The 24,832-nt window shown below is 42.7% G+C and overlaps 1 protein-coding gene and 1 pseudogene across 4 annotated transcripts in view; one reads left to right on the top strand and one right to left on the bottom strand.

Moving 5' to 3' along the window:
* Positions 1–1,335: 1,335 nt before the first annotated feature.
* On the bottom strand, positions 1,336–1,506 carry LOC128589609 (40S ribosomal protein S29-like; annotated as a pseudogene).
* Positions 1,507–4,273: 2,767 nt separating this feature from the next.
* The window catches only part of LOC128589610 (aldehyde oxidase), a 70,748-nt gene continuing 50,189 nt past the window's right edge, over positions 4,274–24,832 (top strand). Inside the window, exons 1-11 of one of the 4 annotated variants that reach the window (XM_053596295.1) lie at positions 4,277–4,348; positions 4,441–4,762; positions 10,896–10,953; positions 12,863–12,959; positions 15,859–15,967; positions 17,254–17,380; positions 20,110–20,171; positions 21,403–21,492; positions 22,658–22,738; positions 23,294–23,438; positions 24,475–24,567. In XM_053596295.1, coding sequence (XP_053452270.1) covers positions 4,718–4,762; positions 10,896–10,953; positions 12,863–12,959; positions 15,859–15,967; positions 17,254–17,380; positions 20,110–20,171; positions 21,403–21,492; positions 22,658–22,738; positions 23,294–23,438; positions 24,475–24,567 — 907 coding nt within the window. In that variant the 5' untranslated portion in view covers positions 4,277–4,348; positions 4,441–4,717. Of the gene's footprint in view, positions 4,763–10,895; positions 10,975–12,862; positions 12,960–15,858; positions 15,968–17,253; positions 17,381–20,109; positions 20,172–21,402; positions 21,493–22,657; positions 22,739–23,293; positions 23,439–24,474; positions 24,568–24,832 lie in introns of those variants that run through there. The other 3 variants (XM_053596296.1, XM_053596297.1, XM_053596298.1) reach the window with 3 other exon arrangements.

Here is a 24,832-nt window from a genome sequence, read left to right on the forward strand (position 1 = left end):
GCTGAGAAGATGGAGCCAGTTGTTGGTACTGAAATTCCACTGAAATTGTTGCTGCCAGCGTGAACCATTCTGTGGCGGTGCTGACAGGAACAAAGCACTTCTTTCTCTTCTGTACTTCCGGTTTCTCTCTAACACCCTCTCTATCCGTAGAGACTAAAGGGAAGCCTGGCAAAGAAGAAAGTTGGTTTGTGTAGTCCTGGCCTTAAAGTGGAATAGAGAAGTATGGATTTGAAGTGAAGACACAACAGGTTAGTAACAAGCACAAAAATGTGTCAATGGGATGCACAACATGGATTTGCTAACACCAAAGCATTCTTCTCATAGAACAAACCCCCCCTGTTTAATGCATGCCAGTTGTTAACTCTGAGCCCACTTCTGTGTACATTACTGTATGATGCTGGGACTGGTAATCACGTTTCTTTTTGCTACCTGACTTCTTTTTAGCTCCTGTCAATAGGGGGCACTAGAAGAGGATGGACAATTCAGAGGGAAAGGGGACTTGCTCCTTCCTGTTTGCTTGCTCTTTCTGTCAGAACATCACAGTAATAGCACTTTACCTTAGGCTAAGGTACCAGTGGGTTTTAGCACTTCTAGAACCAGCCTCACTATGTTTCTTTGAAGGTGACCGCACCAGGTGGGTTGTGCTCTTTCATCAGAGGCTAAAGGCCTACCTTTTCAAGGAGGCTTTTTCAGGCCTTTGAGGTATCAGCACTATCTTTGCTGTTCCCCTTTCTTAAAGATCTGAGTTCTGATTTCTGGAAGCCTTTTTCCTAGCTCCTGAAATATTAACAGTGGCTCCTTCAGGTCTCCTCCACGTTTCTCGGGTCTAATAATCTCAGACTCTTCACTAATGTATACATGCTTGCCCCAGCTGGTATCTATGTGTTGCTAAAAGAATGCAAAATGAAATAAGAAAAGATTTTGACAATATTCAATACAATTACATATGCATTTATCATATGTATTGATCCTGCAATCCTACTTTTAGGAAGTATACCAAAATTCCTCTTGCAGAAATAAAAAAATTTTCCTATGGCATGGTTTGTAATAACAGCAGTAACAAAAAAGAGCAACCAACATAACCTTGAATACAGGATAGTTTATTTGAAAGCAACCTAAAATGAAAATATTTTTTATAAAGCTGGTGACAGAGAAAACAGAAATACTTGACCTTAGGAAGAGTATTTTTAAATTTATATCTTCAAAAGAATGCAATTTTTTTTTGTTTTTTTAAAACTTTGTTTTATGTACATGTATTGGCCATCTGTGTATGTATTGAGTTAGCATGGTTTCTTTCATTGCGACCCCCTGGATAATCCATTCAAGGAAGATTACTTAATCCAACTTAGTGAACCCGATGTCCTTGGCGTACGGACGGAAGCACTGGCGGCACATATTGAGGCCCTACTTCCGGATAGGACCATGCAGGTTTGAGCAGACGCCGCAAGAGCGAGAACCCTGGCCGAATTTTCGCGGGTGGCTCCAGTAGAGATGCTGGTGTCCCATCTTGCTTTCAGGAGTGCAACGAGGCAAAAGGCCAATTTTTTAATTTTTAAGGAGTAAAAAAATTGCAAAGCAATCTTTCGCTTGCTAGTCTTATTATTACTATAGTATTGTGTGTGAGATAAATCTATGGACGGGATAAAGCAATTATGTTACAGTTTTAGAACCATAGATTGTAGCCATAGAGGAAAGGGATGCAATTGTAAATCCAAGAAGATTTTTTTAAAAACTTCTGCAATCTTAAATTTATATTAGAAATATCAGGGTGAATTTATGCCTTTTTTCACCCCCTTTTAAAAATTTTGTATTTCCTAGTGCTACCCACTGAAAATGTCTAAAAACAATGACAACTCATTGATACTTAGCATCTCTAGCATACAGATTGTGGTTTCTAAATGCTTACTGCCCATTTTAAGGAAATAGTCTGGGATAGGATATAGACAACGTGAGCCTAGGGCAATTTATTGTGCCAGAAAATAAGAAAATTCTCAAAAACTTATGCAAGCATATCAAAAGGACACAGGTTCCAATTTGAAGTTGCTTCCATTGGCCTAAGATAAGAAGACTTTAAGAATGATGATTACAACTGATGAAAACACATAGGAAAAGACATAAATTCATAGTGATTAAGAAAGGGGGGGGAGAAACCAAAACATTGGATATTACTGGAAGTAACTCAATTCTCTGAAAATTTATAATTTAAGGGAAAGTAATACAAATTTATTTTGCCTTTCTGGTATGAATTTAATTTATGCATAGTCAATAGCTCAACTGAAGAATGGAGTTGTAGTCAAAAGTATACCAGTTGATGAGTGCATTAGAAGTGATAGAATTAGAAAGAAAAATCGCAGCACCTTAATGAAATTACTGCTCAGTGCTCAACAATGGATGTGAAACCATTAGGTGAGATATTGTTGGAGAAAATTATGAAGGGATACTGAACCCACCGATCAATCTTATCATTAAGAATGAGACAATCAAACTTCATGGCACCACCTGTGAAGTATTGTCCCCCTCTCCCCCTCAAAAAAATGACCCTGAATTTAACCAAGGCTTTTTATCCAATATTTAGTGTATAGGAAATAAATTGGACAGAAGAACAAGTAACACCTAGGAGAAGTAATCAGCCACATTCAAAATGTGGTTCATTTCAATAGGGCGACCGGCCTGGTTTCTTCTTTGACATGTTACTAGCATTAGAAAGGGGGGAGTGGATGAGGAATCTTGTAGAGTCAGAGAGACTGAAGAGAACACATAACAGATACATTGAGCAGCCCTGTTTGATTCAACAAAATCAGGTGTAAAAGACATTTTAGAGCAATGGCATTGTGGCTGAGTAAGAAAACGTGTGTGTTTAATATGTACTGAAGTATTTAGGAGTAAAATACAGTAAACTCCTCATTACCGAGAACTCAAGCAACGGATGACGTTTAAGCAACTCGCACTTGACTGGCTTGATGCAGCACTCCTGTGGCTTCCATGTAAATATGAAATACTTGTTCTAAAATCAAATATCTCTGTTTTCTCTGTTGCCAGCTTGATAAAAATTATTTTCACTCTAGGTTGCCTTCAAATGAACTATCTTGTACTTATGGTCCTGTTGGTTGCTCTTTTTTTGTTACTGCTGTTATTACAAACCATGCCCTAGTAAAGCTGTAACAGTTTTAAATGTTAATGTATGTTACCTGACTGCCATTTAACAAAATTGAACACTACATTTACAAAGATATTTTACTCCTAATACAGTAAAACCATGTTACAGTAAGTGAAGTTTGTCTTTGTCTTAATTTGCTTTTAATTAGTGTATGTCAGTATTAATATCACTTTAATACAGAATTTATGGTATGGTACAGAATGGGGTATAGAATTAGGCCTATTTTCGACAGTAATGCTCAAGCAACTGGAAACTAAATTTATTTGGAACCTACCAGTCCCTGGGTGCTGGATAATGAGGAGATTGCTGTAATGTGTCTGAGGTTAGTTAAAAAATATGCAGAAAAATGAGAGAATATGGCAAACTGTTGAATCCTTAAAGTATAGTAAGGGGTAGATGGATGCTAGGTGTGTTGTTCACTTTTATGTACAAATTTTGGGAAATCTCACAACAAAACTTTGTGTTTACATAATGAAATGACAAGGGAAAATATTCTAAGTCTGTTACCATGGAGTCTGGAAAATAACTGGTTTAATTCCATTGGAATTTTTTTATAGGTGTTATAGTGCAGATTTCCAAAAGGTAGAGACAGATCCCAGAAGTTAACAGCAGTAAATTCCAGGTTGTGGTCTTACAGCTGATTTTTATTTTTATGTTTTGTAGTATTTTCCAAGATTTTTTTTTTTTAAGTTTTTCAAGATGTTTAATATCTCTATTGGTTTTTGCCACATAACCTACAAATAGTGATGAAAGGTATTTTAAAAGCTTGTTTCTATATCAAAGTAGCTCTGGGCGGCACCTGTGGCTCAAAGGAGCAAAGCGCCAGCCACATATACCGGGGGTGGCGGGTTCAAACCCAGCCCCCAGCCCCCACCCCCCCCCAAAAAAGAAGAAGAAATGCCTGTATCAAGGTAGCTTTTTTTTTTTTTGAGACAGAGCCTCAAGCTGTCGCCCTGGGTAGAGTGCTGTGGCCTCACACAGCTCACAGCAACTTCCAACTCCTGGGCTCAAGCGATTCTCCTGCCTCCGCCTCCCAAGTAGCTGGGACTACAGGCACCTGCCACAACGCCCAGCTATTTTTTGGTTGCAGCCGGCATTGTCGTTTGGCGGGCCCAGGCTGGATTCGAACCCGCCAGCTCAGGTGTATGTGGCTGACGCCTTAGCCGCTTGATCCACAAGCGCCGAGCTTAGGTAGCTCTTGATTTTAAAAATAAACTTTAATTACTTCTAAAAATGTAGAAGTAATTACATTGCGAAACCATTCGCTGTCACCTCTCCTGCAGGTGAGAGGGAGGGACTGCGGAGCCAGACTCAAAACGCGCGTTAACATAGGTGGGAAAGACCGCACGGCGCCCGCACGCCCCAGCGCCGCGGAGGAGTTTTCCTGGCGAAGAGCTCGGCAACTCTGGGCTTCCTCGGGACTCCTCGGTCGGGGCGGGCGGGCTGGACTCGCGGCTGCGCAGGCGCCGCCCCCGCGGCCGGTCGGTGCTGCCCGGCCGGGTCTTCACCGGTCCTGGTCCCCGCCGCCGACCCGCCAGCGTGGAGCCCGGACCCGCCAGCATGGAGCCGGGGCCCGCGCTGCTCTTCTACGTGAACGGCCGCAAGGTGAGCGCGCCCGCGGGGCTGCCCGCGTCCCCCAGCGCCGGGAGTGACTCCTGCCCCGGGCCACTCGCTCAGCCTTTCCGGGCGGCAGCCGAGGGCACTGACGCGCCCCGGCTTCCTCCGCTAAAGCCAGGTTGCCTCGGAGGCCTCACCCGCAGCTCCAGGCAGGGAAAGGACGTGCCTGGGGAACTGCCCTGGGTCTTTGGGCCGCTGCCCCTCTCCTTCCAAGGCTGACTGGCTGAGGGCAGATTACCGCCCCCCACACTGTAAACAAGAAAGGAAAAGAGCAGTTCTCACCCACTAAGGCCAGCACCCCAGTTTTCTCCTTCCAGCCCCCAGCCGCTAACCTCTTCCAACAGACCCAACCTGTGCAGGCGGCTGAGCCTCAACTCTAGGGGTGTGTTTGGATGAACGGGGGTGGGGGGGAAACTCAGAGTCAGGACAGAACGCTGGGGATGAACGCAAACCACCCTCATGGTTTTTCAGATGAAGAAGTTGGGACTTTCCAAAGTCGTAGCTAGTTCCTGGCAGAGCTGAATCAAAGCCAGGCTCAGAAGACCCTGAGAGTCACTGAGGAGAGCCCCTCACTCCTAATGTCCCCGCATATTGATTCCACTTCGAAGGGGGAAATTGAGGCAGGAAGGTTATGGGGCTCCATTTAGAGCTAACAGCCGAGCAAGGGCTCTGAGAACTCCTTTCCACCTGCGACCCCTGCTCCTGGCTCAGGACAGCCACAATGCTGCCTGACGGGCACCAGCCCACTCCCCAGGGAACTGAAGGGGGGTTAAGGAAGGTCCCTCACGTGAGACCTGTCCTGGACCCTGAGTCTAATTTCACATTTGTGGTTTGTATTAATATTTTTAAAGGAGCCCTCAAACTGTACAAGTTCCATGCCCCACAAAAGCTTTGTCCCTGCTGCCTGGGTTTCACACTTGTAAGATGAGCCCATTTTTCCTGCAGGTGGGGGCCACTAGGACCCCCTCGCAAGACTGCTCTATGGGGGAAATATGGTAACAGGGTGAAAAGACTGACATTATGTCTTTTTTTTTTTTTTTTTGAGACAGAGCCTCACTATGTTGCCCTGGGTGGAGTGCTGTGGCATCACAGTTCACAGCAACCTCTAACTCTTAGGCTTAAGTGATTCTCTTGCCTCAGCCTCCCAAGTAGTGGGGACTATAGGCGCCCAGCACAATGCCCAGCTATTTTTTTTTGTTGTTGTTGTAGTTGTCATTGTTGTTTGGCAGGCCTGGGCTGGATTCAAACCCACCAGCCTCGGTATATGTGGCTGGCGCCCTAGCCACTGAGCTACAGGCGCAGAGCCAACATTATGTCATTTTTTTCTTCTTTTGCACAACAGAATGTATAGTAAACCCTGGCTTTTTTGTTTAGACAAACAAGGATTTAATTCCAGCTCTAACTCTTCACTGAGACAACCTAACCTCTCAGAGGCTCAATTCCTCTGTTTAAAGGGGATAGATAACATTACTTATGTCATAAGGAGTGATCATGGGTATTCAATCCGTTTATTTGTTAAGGGCCCACTACATGGCAGGCTGTGTTCTAGGCTTCTGAGAAACAGCAGAACACTGAAATGATGGAATTCCTGCTTACATGGAGTTATGTTGTGCTGGGTAGACAGCAAGCACATATATGAATAGAAATGTGCAAAGTCAGGCAGTGGTAAGAGCCAATATGTGGGTCATTACAAAAGATTTAAGATACACAAAAATAAAAATATGTAAAATCCACATTTTACATTTGAAGCCCTCCCAGCAACACCAATAAGCCAAGGGCAAATTGAAACTTGCCTGGGTGAACCGGAAAGGATACTTCCACTGTTTTTCTTGGAAGTGAAGTAAAGGACCTTAATAGTCTGTCTCAAAACTTTCATAGAGATCTACATATAAAAAGTAAAGGAAAGTGAAGGGACACAGAATGGGCAGAAGCTGGTACTTGAGATGGGATGGATGTTTTAGCTTCTCTGAAAGGGTAACATTGGAGCAACTGCTGAGGTGAAGCATGGAGCAAGCCAGACCAACACATGGGGAAGGGGCCTTCCAGGCAGGGGGAATGGTGAGGGCCAAGGCCTTTAGGTGGGGGGATTTCTGGGTGCTCAGTGGGTAGGCTGGGGGGCTGGGCACATGTAGCCTGGGGCTACTAGAGATTTGGAGGTGATAGTAAGGGTTTTGGTTAAATGAGGAAACAGATGTTTTAAGTCTAATATTTCCCCCACTCTTCCTCTTCTCCTGCTTCCAAACAAACTGCATTGGGATTTTTAACACAACAGCTAACAACAGTCTGTGTTCTATTGATTTTTAAAATTAAATAAGCTGGTTTTTAATCTATCAGTTCGCTTTGTTTGTGGGTCAAATGTCCTGTTATCATTTGTAAAGCATACTCTAGAGATATTGATTTACTTTTTTTTGTGTGTGTGTGGTTTTTGGCCAGGGCTGGGTTTGAACCCGCTACCTCCGGCATATGGGACTGGTGCCCTACTCCTTGAGCCACAGGCGCTGCCCAGATTTACTTTTTAAAATTACTCCATTAAAAGAAATTGTGTCATCCTTTATTATTCCTTCTTTTCCCTTCCAAATTCTAGTGCTTCAATACTGGTAAGCAAGCCTGATTGTTACATTGGAAGAATTAGAATAAATTTTCTAGTTCAGAGAGTGGACCTATCGAGAAATGTGTGTGAGAGAAGCCATGAGAGGAGTCTTGAAGTCAAACATGACTTCTGGGATTAAAAACTAGCCTTTGAAAAGGAAACTTGGAGGCCAATTAGGAGACAGTCAGTGACATGATTGGCCTCTGATCTGTGCTTTCTGTAAAATCTCTCCTGGTTAGCAAAAGGTGTCATCAGGCAGGAGTGAAGGCCATTGGGAAGAAAGGCTGGTGTACGTTGGTCAGAGACTTAACTGGGGAGAGACTTCTGAAATTTTCTTCACTGTACTGAGGACTCAGAAGAATAGGTGACCTGTTTAACAGAGTTTAAGAGAGGAGAAGCCCATACATGAATTATTTCATAGATGCCACATTCTGACCTCTGCTCAGGACCTAAAGTGTGTCATTCCTTGAGGCAGGGAGGTAGAGCCCAGACAGGTGTGGGCTTTGGAACTAGTCAGGCATAGGTTTGAATCCTGTGTTGTCCCTTCTACCACTTGACAGCTCCAGGGCCTCAGGAAAGGTGCTTAATAACTCTGAGCCTCAGTGTTCTCCTTTGCAAAATGGAGCTAATAACAGAAACATATCTTCTGGAATTGGGCTGAATTCTGTCCATGGACAGTGGTTAGCAAGGTGCATTTACATAGTAAAAACTTCATATGTGGAATTGATTATAAATATCTAGACTAGAAAATAATCTCCTTCATTAGGAGAGCTAGAACTTGCTTAGAAGTATCAAGTAAGAAGTAGTCACTGAGCATTATTTGTTTCAGGAACACAGCATCTTAGTGTAGGACTCTGGGCAAAGCTGGTGTTTCCCGGAGCGTCCGCTCCGTATCTCCCAACCTCTATCCTAGCGTCACCTCCCTGTTTCACTCCCAGAGCCGCCTGGACAGGATGAATGCTAGATCCCTATTTCCACTTTCTTCCTTCAAATAGAATATCAACCAAATTAAGAAAAATAAACACTTTTCAAGCCAGTGGCATTTTGAGACAGAACTCCAAACTCTTAAAACATCTCTTGAAACAAACAGACCAGCAAGGCCTGCTTCTTCCATTAATACCTTCCCAAAATAGATGATTATTCCCCAAGTGTAAAATATTAACTAGGATACCCAGGTCCTGTCTGTGCATGAAAACCGGGCTGTTGGGATTCACCATGATACCTGAGTTAGACATCGTGAGTCTGGCCCAGAGCTCCATGTTACTATCTGGGATCCAGGTTTCTTCTTTTTCTCCTGCTGCCATCAGTGTGTTGCCTCGTGGTCTCAGATGACTGCGGGCATTTCATCCCTGTGAAATGCACTGGGCATTTCATCCCTGTGTCAGGCAGAAGCAACGAAGAAAGAACACACGCTGGAATAGACGGCCAACAGTTTCTGCCACCAGTAGCTTCTCTGCTTTTCTTTCTTTTCCTTCTGTTCAGATGCCCCAGTCTGTGGGAATCATTCTTCTCTTCTTGGTGTTCTCACAGCAAATTGTACATACCATGTTCAAGTCATTCATTTAATTAGTGTATACATACTGCATATAATATGTACATCCCTGTGACATACCCCAGCACAAAGCTCAGAGTTTGACACAAAGAATAATAACAGAGGATGGTTTCTCTCAGAATCGAGGTAGGCTTACACATACACAAGTAATTATGGTACAGAGTAAAATGTGCCATGAAAGAAGGGATGAGGACATTGGCCCTGGACTGGCCATAGAAACACAGAGGAGCATGGTCACTTGGGCCACTTGTATTAGGTGGCAGCACTCTGCACAGGGGACATTTGACAGGGCATGGAATGACAAAATTCTGCCAGGTAGAGACAAAAGGGACTTTTAGGACAGAAAGAAGCCTGTAGGTGGATGTGGTGAAAGTGAAAGTCCATGCACGGCTGATATTGGCCAGTTCTTACATGTGGCCTGAGTTCAAGATACATGGGCCAAGTGGCAGGAGGTGATGGGGCAGTTTATTAAAGAGGCCTGGCCAAGGAATTTGAACTTCTTCTTCTACTCCAGGAAGGCTTGGATTGACTTCACCTAGGATGCACTCAGTGCGCTCATTTAACACGTACATTTTCTAGTTCCCTGTCCCAGGAATCCTGATTCCATAGAGATTCTCTTTTAACAAGCACCCTGGTGATTCAGGAATTCTCAGCATGGCAGTTTGGCCAGAGTGTGTTAAATTTAGGCAGATAATGAGATGATCGGACTAGGATTTTGGAGTGGTTACTGTGGTAGCGGTGTAGAGGGGGGTGCCAAGAGCAGAGGCAGGGAGACCTGTAATCACCTGGCAGCGTTGACACAGGCTCCTTCCAGGTAGCGAGAGCAGAAGAGAGGGTGTTTAGAGAATCATTTGGGGAGGGGGAGTTGAAGAACTGGGTGATGCTGATTGTGGTGGATTGAAAGAAAGAAGTTGAAAATAGCTCAGGTTGCAGATAGGTTAGAGAAAAGAAGGAAGGAATACTTTTGGAGAATAAAGAGTTCCATTTGAGGGCCAATTAAGTTGAAGATGCCTGGGAGGTGCCTCACTTTTTTTCTTGCATTATAGTATGTGTACGCACACACACTCACAGTCTTCTAGGGCACAGCTCTGACCTTGGCAACTGGCATATGCCTCACCTTGCATAGTGACACTGTCTCAAATGACAGTCATACTCATGGCTGTCAAACTTAGAATTGAGGGTGAGGAGGCAGCTGTAGACTAAGCTCGTGCTTCTCCCCACTTACCTCCCAGGGAGCAAATTATTATAACATGGTGAAAGATGAATTCAGCTTCTGAAATTGTGAAGCAAATTGTCCTTCTATATGTTCTATGAATCGAAAAGAAATCCAGAGTTTATAATTAAAAAAAAAAAAGCATGATCACCTTGGTAAAGTACAACCAATCGTGACATGTTGATCATTCCGTGACGGGTCCTACCAACACGAACCTGCCTATGAGTGTCCTTGCCACACGGCTTTGCATCCCTTGGCACACACGTTTTAGCTTCTCCTTTGTTTCTTTGATTTGGGGGACATAGTTGGTTGTGGTCATAATTATTTGACCATGATAAATAAGTCTTTTTAAAAAGTTAACTCTATTAATTTCTCAGAGGCTGTTTTGTTCCAAAAGGGTGCATTCTTGCTCGCTCTCTCCCCACTCCACCCTGTTCAGCTAATGTCTTTTCTCTCCCTTGCTTTAGACTCCCTAGGAAAAGCTGGGCAGGAGTCATTAGTGATCTCATTAGTAGACACAACCACTGCCTTAGAGAACCGTGCTAATTCAGAACTAAGGACAGTGGCGCAATTGGAGTGGGACTCAAGATTACACTTAAGAGAGGTGATCTATCACAGGCATTCCATAAACATGAAATCAACTTGAAAATGTGAGCAGAAGGATTAATTACTATGCATTTCCCTCAAACAGTGTGTTCCTCCCAATGTGAATTTTGTACTATCTCTGTCAACTTTGTGTGCGTAACTCATTTTCTCTATGGGACAGGTGACAGAAAGAAATGTTGATCCTGAAATAATGCTGTTGCCGTACCTGAGGAAGAAGCGTATCCTTTTCTTTGCTTTGAGTATGTGTGTGTGTCTGTGTATATAGCTTTCACGTCCTCATTAAATGATACACAAAATATCTTTTTAGAGCCATGTTGAGACATATTCCCGGCTATTATGGTTTTACGTTTATCTTTGCAAAAGTTCTACATCTTAGTTTTATAGGTGGTACAAATCATGGCTGTCAGAAAAACCAAGTTGTTTCTAGTGTCCATATGAAAAAGAGAAACTAGCAATGGAAACTAAAACAATAAAATTTTAAAGGACTTACTTAAACATCCTTTCTATTTAAAAGTCGCAATATTTACCCTCTAGTTTCAGGGACTAATATCATGCCCATTAGACAAAGAGAGCAGAGAAATCACCTCAATGAAAGTAGATGATTTCTGGACTGACTGCTGGTCAGGCTAAGGCCATGTTCTTTAAAGCCATCAGGGACTTCATCCCCATGGCACTGAGCCATTGTTGGGGTGCAGCCTTCATGAAAACCAGGGTGATCAATTTCAAAGTGCAGTAGATGGGTCCTTGGTCATTTACCCTCCCAGGTTAAAGGGGTGTGTGTGAGACCTGTGTGCCTGGCTGTCAGACTCACAGATACGTGGATCAGGGCTGGGAAATAAGGACGCAAGCTCCACCCGCCTCAGCATGCAGCTTTCTTCTTCCAGGTCAGAGTTCATTCACTGAGGTCCAGACATCAAATCTGAATTCCAGCAAACAGGAAGAAGTAATTGACAAGGAAGGAGGTACCCCTGTGCTTTTGAGGACATTCCCTTCCTAGAAATCATACACTATTTACATCCTGTTAGCCAGCATTGTTAATGACCCCATCTAGTTTCAGGGAGGCTGAAAAAATAGATTCTTTATTGTGGGCAACCCTGTGTATATCTAAGAATTGGGGTTTCTATTACTAAGGAATAATAACAGAAATTAGGGAACAGGCTTGGCGCCTATAGCTCAGTGGTTAGGGCGCTGGCCACATACCCTGGGGCTGGTGGGTTCAAACCTGGCCCATGCCTACTAAACAACAATGACAACAATAAAAAAGAAATAGCTGGGTATTGTGGCAGGCACCTGTAGTCCCAGCTACTTGGGAGGCTGAGGCAAGAGAATCATTTAAGCCCAAGAGTTTGATGTTGCTGTGAGCTGTGACACTACAGCACTCTACTGGAGGCAACATAGTGACACTGTCTTGAAAAAGAAATAAGGGAACAGATAGCAGTTTCTGCCACTGAAAGGCAGAGAAATATAACAAACATGATACAAATACATATATATATATTTTTTTGTAGAGTCAGAGTCTCACTTTATGGCCCTCGGTAGAGTGCTGTGGCCTCACCAGCTCACAGCAACCTCTAACTCCTGGGCTTAGTGATTCTCTTGCCTCAGCCTCCTGAGTAGCTGGGACTACAGGCGCCTGCCACAACGCCCGGCTATTAATATTTTAAGAATTATTTATGATAATAAATAAACACAGGTAAGATGAGGACAAGTGTTCAATGTATTCATACCTTCGAATACTCAAGCCCTTACATGCATAGACTCTTCCTTTTTTAGCTTAGCCCTATTTTTGGTAACCTGAGGTCCATTTATTTCCAAAGGGAGGAAGCAAAAGGATATCAAGAATTTACAAGATTATAGTTGCTATATCATAATAGCACCTATGATACACAGATATTTTATGCATTAAACTCAGCTATACTTTTTTTTTTTTTTTTTTTGGTTTTTGGCTGGGGCTAGGTTTGAACCTGCCACCTCCGGCATATGAGACCGGCGCCCTACTCCTTGAGCCACAGGCGCCACCCTGAACTCAGCTATACTTTTAAGAGTCTGTGATAGTGCTGTCTCCTAAGGTCAGGACTATTCTGAAAAAAGAGGTACAGAAAACATTCTCTTTAACCATGCTTCCAGTTCGACTCACAGGAACTAAGTACAGCTGTGGAGGGGGAGGCTGTGGTGCCTGTACGGTCATGGTATCACGATACAGCCCCACTACCAAGGAGATAAGGTACCTTGCAGAAAAGCTCACATAGGGTTGAAGGTTTATAGTTTTGAACTTTTTATGCATTCATCTTTGAAGGAACTGCAGGGCTGGAGATACAATATGAACAAGACAGACATGGTCCCAGAACTGTGAATAGGTTGAGGAATGTACTATCAACAAGTATAACATATGTCCAAACTGAAAGTCTGCCTTACTCCCCATACTGTCTGGAGAGGAAAGATGGAGCTAAAACTGCAGTGGAGGATAATGCCGTCATCACTCTCCTGTGTTACTCTTACAGACTCCTAACATACTCCTTGCTCCCATCTAGTGCATTCTCCATACAGCAACCAGAGAGATCTATTTCAGCTACAAATCAGATCAAATCACTCTTTTTAAAAGTCACCAGTGGCTTCCCATGTTTAACATCTCTTTATGGTATTTATCCTTCTGCAGCTCTGCTAAGCTTTTTGGATCTGTGGGTTCATGTCTTCTATCAGCTTTGGAAACTTCTCGAGTGAATCTGGGCTGTGCCACACTCTTTCTCTCTTCTCTCTCCTCTGGAACTCCCAATTATGCACGTGTTAGACCATTTGTGTCATTTCACAGATCTGAGGTGAGGGCTGAGGATCTGAGCCCTGGTGAAGTTTCATATATCTGCCTGTGTTCCACAGCCAAGCCACCTGCTTTCTGAACTCTGAGCGATACCTTCCTGCTCTACAGCCTGGCTGACAGCTGTTTAGGTTTCTGGGGAGTTATTTTTGCCTTCCTATCTCACCTTCTGTGCTTTGGGAACTCTCTCACAGCCATGCGACCCTGTCTTTTTACCCGTCTATACTCTGTGAAGCCCCACTATGTAGGTTGTTTTGTTTTGTTTTTTTTTGTTCTTTTAGTTCTCCCATTTGCTCTGAAACTTCTTTTTTTAAGGGCCAGAGTGCCTGGAAAGTTTCTTTTTGCTCTCTTTCCCTCTCCTTTTTTTGGGAACTACCCCAGGTATCAGTGATTTCTGGTGGGGAACAGATTGGGGAAAATGCAGCCAGCTTCAAGACATGATTGCAAGAGGGACTTTACCTAACAAATGCAATCAGTGTAACCTGGTTTATTGTACCCTCAATGAATCCCCAACAATAAAAAAAAAAAAATGCAGCCAGCTTTGTATTTTAATCTGTTGTATCAGCTCAGATGCAACCATTAGAAGTTTGTTGAAAGTTATTCCGGTTTCTCCTTTTCCCTATCTGAGGCAGGCCCCTCTTTCTCTTTCCATTTCAAGAAGAGAACAGCCTTGTCAATTAAATGGCTCATTTGTTTATTAAGTTTAGCTCATAAAGATTTTTTATGTATTCAGTATCTAATGAGTTTTTTAAAAATTATGATTATGTGGTTTGCATGGCTCATTTTGGTTTTAAGAATGAGAGTGACAGTTTATTACAACTTTCTACATCTAAACTGAAAGCTCACTTGCCTTTGAATCAATACTCAAACTCCTTACCTTTACTATGAAGCCTTCCCTTGTCCTATCTAGCCCCTGCCTTGTTCCCTGACCTTGAATAAATACCACCTCCCTCATATTCACTATGCTCTACCCTCCCTGGACTCCTCTCCCTCTCTGTGTTCTTAAAGATCCCGGGCTCATTGCTGCTTCCCAGCCAGAGCCCCACCTCACCTTCACAATTCTATTTCCTTAGCCCGTATTAATTTATTCCTAGACTTCTCATCATTTCGATGTCTGTATGTATGTGTGTTGACTATGCATGTGTGTCCTGTTTTCCTTTAACTAGAATGTACACTCTACAAGGACAAGGATGTTATCTGTCTTATTTATCAATGAATCTTAGCACCTGGAACATAGCAGACACTCAATAAATATTTACATTTATTTATATATGAATAATATCCTTCTAGTCTACCTCTTGTGTGTATATATGGATGCATACTGCAATGCTGTTTAAAAACTTGTATATTGTGTTAATTTCTCATTAATATCTTTTTAAAATAATGAATTTATAATGTTAATGGGGGTGTATGTTCCATCATTTGGATGTACCAAAACCAATCCACAAATAGTGTTCACTTAGATTAGTTTTCGTTGTTGTGAGAAACACATCAATGAACATTCCTATGGGTGTATTTATGTCTATGTCTTTGACCGTTCCCTGATTCATACGGGTGGTCTTGCAGAGTAAAAGACGGTGTACATCTTAAAGGTCTTTACGTCTTTCAGAGAAATGTCTCCCAGAAGAGCACAGGGGGAGTTTAATTCCCATTCTTAGAAGCAGTGTGTGGGTCCCATTTTCCCAAGCCTTTCTACCAAGGGATATTATACATTTTTTTAAATTGTTGTTTTATTTAAGAAAGTCCTTAAGTTGAGTCTTTCTTAATTTTTGAGGCTGAACATTTGTTTTACATATGTATTGGCCATTTGGTGAATGAGAACATTTTGAGAGTCACTTTGAATCCTAGCAGAGCTTCTTGTGGGAGTGTGGAGCTCTACATTCCACGTCCTGATTCTTCTGAAGCACTCTACCTGATCATTCACTTTATCACTCAACTAATTCCCCAGCCTGGCATCTGCCTGGAAGATGGAATAATTCCTAGGTGGACAGGTGGTCACGTGTGACTAGAGAATGTCACAACCCACCCCACCCCCACACACACACCCTTATTCAAGACAAAAAGCTGGAATTAGAATTGGAGGCCTGAGTTTAATCCTGCCTGTGACACTCCAGGTGTGACCCTGAATAAATTCCTCTGATCCTCAGATTTTACTTCCGAGAAAGTGGTGTGAGCTAAGGACAAAATGGGTATGCAGAGTCTGTTTGTATGCGATACAAACCTATCATAGTGGAGGTGCCCAGGAGTGCTTGGTCCCTTCCCCCTAGATACAATGTAGTTTGTAATTGGTGCTTCTCTTCTGTATTTTAAGACATTACCCAGCCAGTGCCTGTCTGATCCCCATCTGTTCTCTGTATGGTGCTGCCGTCACCACAGTGGAAGGCATAGGAAGCACCAAGACCAGAATCCATCCGGTTCAGGTGAGGATGTGCCTCTTCCTTAAAGGTTTCTGTGCTTCCAAAACCATGAGTGGCATAATGAGTCCCTGAGATTGAGAGCACAGCAGTTTAGGGCCTGCTGCCTGGGCCCTGCTAACAGCTAAAGCCCAGTGGGGCTGAGAGTGGAGCCTGGGTGGGATATTGGACTCTGTAACTGTGACCAACTTATTGGAAAGATGCTTTGGGAAAACTAGAAGACTTTCTTTTCTGAGAAAACCTTGGCATCTCTGGGTTTGTTTTCTGTATTCTAATTAGACAATGCTTGTCCATCTTACGTCTTCCCAACTCAGAGAGAAAGAAGAGCCATGTGCATTGAGAGACAGAATCTTCTTTTTTGTTTTTTTTTTTTAAGGTGAGAAATAACATCTTAAAACATCCCAGGTACTAAAAACATGCAACTTACAACTTATTCAGAAAATAGATGATAGGAACTGGGCAATGAATTTCGAGGCTTTTTCTCCTAAAGTGGCACCTTGTTAAGGACTTTCCCTCAAGTGAAAAGGCATCTTCAGACCCATGAAAATGCCACTGCTATCTATTTTTAATCTCAGTTAATGAAGGTCATTTATGAGGAGAGGGAAAAGAGGAGCAACATAGAAAATGGCCAAACTTCAAGTTCTCTAGACATGAAGGAATCTCAGTTTCTATTTATTTTCTATGAAACCTCGTTACCTAGAGGTAGAGAGTTCTGCCTGTATACACCCTGTGAGACGTGATCATACACAGGCATGCAAACACCTTTTCACTTCCTCACTGAGGCTGAGCTCCCACATCAGTTTCCAAAATGGATTTGCACCTTGGAATTTAGAATTCAAAGAGAAAAGGCTGGGGTGGGGGAGGGCAGGGAGGCATGGAAGGAATAAAGGAAGTATCACCTTCCTTTTATTGTTTCATTTCTCAATTTGAGTGTAGTTTGGTTCATTTCTTTAAAGGACTTCCTTTATCTCAGTAATTCACAACCTCAAGCACACATTGAAACCAAGTTGATTTGGGGTGCTGCTTGGGCCTTCAAATTCTGGAAGCTTTCCTGTTGATTTTAAAGCCGAAATCCACTGCCTTAAGTGAGATTCCAAAGCTGATGAGGTCAAACATCACAATGACACAGCCACCAGGGAGGAGGCACCTGGGATGAGAAGGGCTTTCAAGGGCCACTTATCCAACTTTAACATGCAGAGGAATCACCTGGGATCTTGTTAAATTGCAGGTTGATTCAGTAGGTCTGGGACAGGACCCAAGATCCTGCGTTTCCAACCTTTCTGTGCTTCTAGGAGAGGATCGCCAAGTGTCACGGTACCCAGTGTGGATTCTGTACCCCTGGGATGGTGATGTCCATCTACTCACTGCTCAGGAACCAGCCAGAGCCCACTCTGGATCAGTTAACTGATGCTCTTGGTGGTAGGTTGTGTATGTGTGTTTTTTTTTTACATGGTGATGACTATGAGGACAGCTCATAATGGACACCAACTAGGTGCCACACACTGTATTAAATGCTGTTTGAAGATTATCTCCTTTAATCCTCACAGCAACTTTATAAGATAATATCATTCCCATTTCATAAATGGAGAAACAGGTTATAGAGGGTAATTTTGTTCAAAATTATATCTCCAATAAATGGAAGGGTTGGTTTGTTCAAATCAGGATCCAAACCAGACCCACAGTTGCATTTGGCTGATATATTCAGGAAGTCTCTTTTAATCTGTGTCTCCTCCCTTTTTTGTTGTTTGCTTGTTTTCTTTAAAGTCAGTTTATTCATATATGCCTGGAAAGAGTCCTGTTATCTCCGTAGGCTGCTTTGTCACCATGCTCCCCTGTCACATGGGCGCTCTCAGGACCGTATTAAGGAGCAGAGGGCTGCTGATGAGGATAGCCTGAAGCCAAAGAGGCTGAGATCATGTGTTGATACTTGTTCCAAAGACCCGTCTCTATCTACTCTGGAGCCACTTTATCAAGTTCGGGGCTCAGTATGTGTGTGTTGGGAAGGGGTCCTCATCACAGGAGTCTAAGCAATTTTTGAACATGATAGCCTCTGACATCCTATTTCTGCTGAAACTCTCGTGGCTCTATTTGTCTTTGCCTCCTGCCTCCTGAGGACCTCATTTCTCTGCTCGAGAACGCCGCCTAAAGCTCTTTATACGCTTCCTCTGCAACAGTGTTCCAGGGAGAACCAAGCCCCTGGAAGTAGAGAGGAGTAACGCAGCACATGACTGCCTTCTGCCTGATTGCCTTTAGGTGTTACTATGCAGGGTCCACAAATTTTAGGGTACACAAGACATACATGGGGAATTTACGAATAATGAAGATCCCAAGGACACACCCTCAGAGAGCTTGACTAAGTGACCTTGTTTTGTAATAAGGACCTCAGATTTGGGGATAGGTGAAGAACGCCAGACCTCTGTGAGAAACACTGGACTGATCGTTGTTGACCTTAAGCAATGAGAGTCAGAAGATATGATCAAGTATCAAGTTTATTCAAGCATGCAGTTTGTGGATGACCATCCAGGATGATCACCTGGGAAAGACAGACTCCAAAGGAGTAGGAAGTTAAGGTTTCACGGTTGTAGGCAGAAACAGAGAAGTTTAACGGGGTTGGACATTTTCTATACAAGGCCAGTCCACATGTTAAGCTATTTGATCAACCACAGCTTGCTACATTCAAGGAAGATTGCTTTCACATTCTGTGAGGAGGAATATGGATCGGAAGGGTTCTTAACTCTGCTGCCATTCAGTTATTTCTAATCATTTACAGAGAAAGCAGAAGCTGCAGCTACGTGCTGTATGATTCAAGCCATATATAGTTATATTATTCTCAAGCCTCAAAACAATTTAAAGTTCCAGCAGCTTTAAATTTGAATTATTTAATTTCATATTGTAAATAAACTGTGTGCCTGACTGCTTCCACAGTTTAACAGCCACCTTTGCTGCTGTCAGATGCCTTTGAACTTCTTTTTGACTTTGATCTTTCTGTCAACTGAAGCTTAGCACTCTCTCCCTCTCTCTTTTGCAATACATTGATAAGTACCACAGCATTAATGAGGGCTTTTTTTCCTTTAAGAAAAAGAAGGCAACCCTGCCATTTGAGCAATATATTTTAACCTAGAGGACATTGTGTTAAGTGAAATAAGCCAGACACAGAAGAGCAAATATCACATGATCCCGCTTACATGAAGAATCTAAAACAGTCAAACTTACAGAAGCAGAGAGTAGAACGATGGCTGCCGGGGTCCAGGGGAGGAAGCACAGGTGACCCTTGAACAACATGGGTCCAAACTGTGAAGGTCCATTTATACAGAGCTTTTTTCCAACCAAAAGCAGAATAAAATTATAGTAGTTGTGTATGTGGAAGACCAGCTTTTCATGTAAATGAAGGTTCTGTGGGGCCCTCCTACTGGATTTGAGTATGCATGGATTTGGTTTTTTGGTCCTGGAACCAATCCTCCATGTATACCAAGGGACAACTGTATTGGTCAGAGGGCACAAAATTTCACTTACGCAGGATGAATAAGACTTAGAGACCTACCTTACAGCATAATGCCTATGAATAACAATACTGTATTGCTAAGCGGGTAGATCTTATATTAAACATTCTTATCTCTACAAAATAAATAAATGCCAGGAAGCAACTTAGAGGTGATAGGTATGTTTATGGCAATGACCATGGTGATGGTTTCGAGGGTATATGCTTATCTCCAGACACATCAAGTTGGATACGTTAAATATGTCCAGCTATGTTCCATATTGGAACATATGTCCAATACGTTCATATGTCAATAATACCTCAATAAAGTGGCTTTTTATAAAGTGAAGCTAAGCTCTTGAATATGACTGTGGATTAAGTTTTTGGCTTGACATCATTGTGGTGTTTGTGCACCTATGTAAGCAGAGGACATAAAGTCTGTTTACAGAAAAGTACAAATGGCTGAGCCATTAAAATCTGCCTCAAGATCATCATGTAATTATCCCAAGTTGCTGATAATAAAAAAGAAATCTGACTTGGCAGATTAGATGGACTGAAATGTCTGAGTTTTCTTCTAGGATGAGGTCCTTATTTCCAGTGTGCATTTGCGGACTGTGCCTCTGGTGCCTCTGGGTCACTAGATTAACGGAGCTTGTTTACTGTCCTTCAGGTAACCTGTGCCGGTGCACTGGCTACAGGCCCATAATTGATGCCTGCAAGACTTTCTGTAAAGTGAGTAAAAAGGAACACATGGTCAAGTATATTTTTCCCCAGTGAAACAGAATGGTAGGGGTTGTCAGGTGTGATTAGGAGGACAGCCTTTGTTACCAGTATGGGTCTCTTCCTACCTCAAGGTCTGTAAGTGCTGTTTTATTGGATCTTGGCCAGGGCACTCCCCTGCATTCACTGAGCTCGCCTTGGTCGCACAATGAGCACTGGAGCATTTTGGCATTGGCTGTGGATCATTGCTTCCAAGAGGTCTTCTCTGACCTGTTTGGGCCAGGTCCCTTGCACTGGTCCTCTTGTAGCCCCCTCGACCTGTGTGGTGGGCATGTGCATGCGTGCCCAATGCGGTACAGTTGTCTATGTGCTATTCCATCTCATCATGAGACTGTAGGCTGCTGGACAACAGAGGTGTACATTCCCAGGGCCAGTCACAGTGCGCTGAGTGGGTGGCTACTCAATCGATATTTATTGAATGGATAAATAAACAAACAATGTTGATGTGAAGGACATAAGAGTGCCCTTTGGAAGTTAAACTATGAAATTGGTACATCACAGATAAGGACACAGTGATACATTAGATCATTTACTGCCTTCATATTAGAATTGTGTATTTTGGATTCTTGCTTCACCATTCTTGTGATGCTTTACTAAGAAGAATGTTTTTCAACTCAATCCGGGTTAATACAAAAGATGTAAAGTCTCCATCTTTTTTAATGGCTGAATAGTATTCCATGATCTAATATAAGGTGAGGGAGAATCATGGTATATGGCACACCCCTTGGGGGAGGGACACAATTATTAGAGGGAATTTATCTAACAGATGCAATCAGTGTACCCTAATTCTTTGTACCCTCAGTGAACCCCAAAGAATTAAGAAAAAGAACACGATGATGATAACAGTACTGATTAGTGTTTTTTGTTAATATTTGAAATTTATAATGAATATTGACAATCATTGGCAATATTTAATATTTATTGCTATGTACCAGGGTCAGTTATAAGATCTTTGTATATTTTAACTTGTTTTGATAATCACTGCTCTTCAAAACTTCCTATAAACTCAGGATTTTTATTAGAATTAGTTTGGATAGGCTTAAGTACAAACAGCTCTCTTTTCAGGTATCTAACAATACGTATTGATTTTGTGTTACATTTCAACTGGTAGTCACCTGCTTTATTTACTACTTAGTAGAATCAGCAACAAATTCCTAGTGATTTTTTTTTTTTCGCCCACTAGTCTTCTGGCTGCTGTCAAAGTAAAGAAAATGGGATTTGCTCTTTGGATCAAGGAATAAATGGATTACCAGAATATGAGGAAGAAAATAAGGTCAGTGAAATGTAAAGTTTTTATTAAGTTTTCTCAGGATGTGAACAGCAGCTGACTTACTCTTAGGAAGAATAAATGGCTACCCACAGGTTGACTAATTTGAGATGTGTCAACATGTCCCTTCTCCCATTCTCACTCTATCTCTATAAAAAAATTTTATTCTAGCAACTTTGTCTCTCATTCCAGATATTATTCCCTTTAAATAGAACAGTGGTCCTCAATGCCGCGACCCTTTAATACAGTTCCTCATGTTGTGGTCACCCCCAAACATAAAATTATTTTTATTGCTACTTCATAACTGTAATTTTGCTACTTGTCTTAAAGTTATGAATCATAATGCAAATATCTGATATGCAGGATGGTCTTAGGTGACCCCTGTGAAAGGATTGTTCGACCCCCAAAGGGGTCACGACCCACAGGTTGAGAACCACTAAAATAGAACATCTATGAGAGAGAAAATACACAGATCCCATAGTATCTCTTAGTTTCTTTTTTACTGTTGTTGTTTTCAAGACAGTCTCGAAAAAAGTAAAATGATACCATCATAGCTCAGAGCACTCTCAAACTCCTGGGCTCAAACCTCATCCTCTTGCCTTAGCCTCCTGAGTAGCTGGGACTGCAGGTGGGCACTGCTAGGCCTAGGTAATTTTCCTATTTTTAGGAGAGATGGGGTCTCACTCTTGCTTAGGCTGGTCTCAAACTCTTGGCCTCAAGTGATGCTCCGTCCTTGGCTTCCCAGAGTGTGAGAATTACAGGCATGAGCTGTGCCCGCCCTCCTTAGTGTCTCTTAGTTTTTAAAAAAGCATTTTTCAAGGGAGATGCAAAGTGGAGGTGTCAGGGAAATCAAAGGACAGGTGGAGCAAGTCATGCTGGGAGTGGTTCAGGGGACTGTCCTGCTGCTCCTCTGCTGTCCGCAGACTCCAGAGAGAATGTGCAGACACTGAGGGCTCCAGAGCTCATCAGCTTCTGAGCGGAGTTGCTGGGACCAAGTCTGTGTTAGAGCTCTTAGTCTGCAGCACAGAGATCATTCCTGGCCAGCTGGCTTTTTTCTTTTCCTGTTTGCCGTATCAGGCTATACATCTGTCTTCTTCCTACCTCATTCCACAGGGGATTTCAAAGTAAAGTTTCTTGATGAAAATAACTTCTGGTACCTTCTCTTTTTAAGACAAGTCCAAAACTATTCTCAGAAGAGGAGTTCCTGCCCCTGGATCCAACCCAGGAACTGATATTTCCTCCTGAGCTAATGGTAAGGACGGCAGCGTTGAGCTCCTCCCAGAGGTCTGGTGGTGGAATGCCAGGAAGGGCCTTTGCTTCTGGATTCTCAGGAGTCTGTCATCCGTCTCTCAGGTCTGAAGAGAATGGACTGAGGGGGAGGTGGAGGAATGAGGCGGAGTCCCCACGGGGGACACATGGGTTGACTGTAAGAAGCAGCGGATAGTGTCTATAAAGCTGTGAAACCATGTGTGCAGATGTGGACATTTTTCCTACTTTATGTTTGGCAGAGTTTTTTCTTCCTTAGAATGATTTGGCAAAATTAAACAGGCTATACTTTTTAGCATTAAAATGAATTCCTTGGAGACAGAAGAGCACCAAAGGGAAATTTTTGGAGTGATCTCTAGTAGTAAAATACCATCACACTTTCACCCTGAACTCTGCTTTCTTAAAAAGCTCTCCTTTGGGGTCACTTTTGTTTTCTAGAAGCCTTGAATTTGTTTGCTGTCTCCGTTCCTACAATGATAGAGCAGGAACAGGCCGGAATGTTACCGCGAGGCATCCTGAGTCCCTATTGCCTTTTCCATAGATAATGGCTGAGAATCAACCACAAAGCACCAGAGTTTTCCGTGGTGACAGAATGACATGGATTTCCCCAGTGACCTTGAAGGAACTTCTGGAAGCTAAATTCAAGTATCCCCAGGCTCCTGTTGTCATGGGGAACACCTCTGTGGGTATGTAGAACCCCAGGGAGTACTTAAGGGGAAACTAAGGAAACTTGGGGGAAATAAACATTATATGTGTGTTCTCATGAAAAGCAGTCTGAAGTAACATTTTGAATCCTTCGGACTTGATTTCCTCATCATTGCTCAAGAGACTTTGTAACTATCATTAAATAAGTAACTCCTCTGGCCCGTCAGGGGTGCAGTGTGCAGACTTGCACCCCGAGGCTTGCTCTGCAGCAAAGCAGCAGCAGCAGCTCCAGTGCCAGCTGTCCTGGCCTTCCGTTTGGGGTTTCTTGGGGCCTTGTGTTCGATGGCTCCTTGTGTCCTCTTAGCGGTGTCTTAATAGGTAGAGTAAGTTTCGCTCAAACTGTCGCGAGTCTTCCTATTGTGTCCAGTGTGTGCTCAGTTTTCCCGCCAACCTCTTGGAGGAGCCCCTAGAGTCTTCCAAAGGAGAATTTTGAGTGTTCCATATGGCCCAAGTTTTAAGGGTGACAGTTTTAAAAGTCCTCCAAGTTTAAGTAAAATCTACTTAGCTGTTTTCTCTATATATAATTTGACAATAAGAAGGCCAATAGAAAGATAACATGGGGCTGGGCGCGGTGGCTCACACCTGTAATCCCAGCACTCTGGGAGGCTGAGGAGGGTGGATTGCCTTAGCTCATGAGTTTGAGACCAGCCTGAGCAAGAGCAAGGCCCTGAAAATCAGCACATTGTACCCTATAAATGCATTAAAGTACACAGTTATGATTTAATTAAAAAAAGAATGAGACCTCGTCTCTAAAAATAGTCAGGCATTGTGGCGGGTGCCTGTAGTCCCAGCTACTTGGAAGGCTGCGGCAAGAGAATCGCTTGAGCCCAAGAGTCTGAGGTTGCTCTAAGCTCTGACTCTACAGCACTCTACTGGGGTTAAAAAAGTGAGACTTTGTCTCAAAAAAAAAAAAAAAAGCATGCTTTTAAAAAATATTTTAAAACGTCAGTTTAATCGTAATTCCAAAATTAAAATGATAGTCCCTTTATTTTGTTCTTATTTTTCCAAATTCTTTAGGGCCTGAAGTAAAATTTAAAGGCGTCTTTCACCCAGTTGTAATTTCTCCTGATAGAATTGAAGAACTGAGTGTTGTAAACCATGCAGATAATGGTGAGTTCTTAAGTCCTCGTTTTCTTAGTTAAAATTCATTAATTAATTTACCTTTCCCAGCACACAAGCAGAAAAAGAATTATTCCTAATCATAATATACACAGAGATTCTCTTATAGAAATGATAACATTCAGGGGAGGGGGAGTCTGGAAAGAATTCTCTAAAGTGACATTAGGTACTAATTTTCTGAATAGCCAGATTTTTACTGAAAAACTTCCTCTGTCTGCAGTGTCAGAGAAATGTAACACTGTTCAGAGAAGCACAG

This window comes from Nycticebus coucang, chromosome 7 (assembly GCF_027406575.1).
Source record: "Nycticebus coucang isolate mNycCou1 chromosome 7, mNycCou1.pri, whole genome shotgun sequence".
Taxonomy (NCBI): Eukaryota; Metazoa; Chordata; class Mammalia; order Primates; family Lorisidae; genus Nycticebus; species Nycticebus coucang.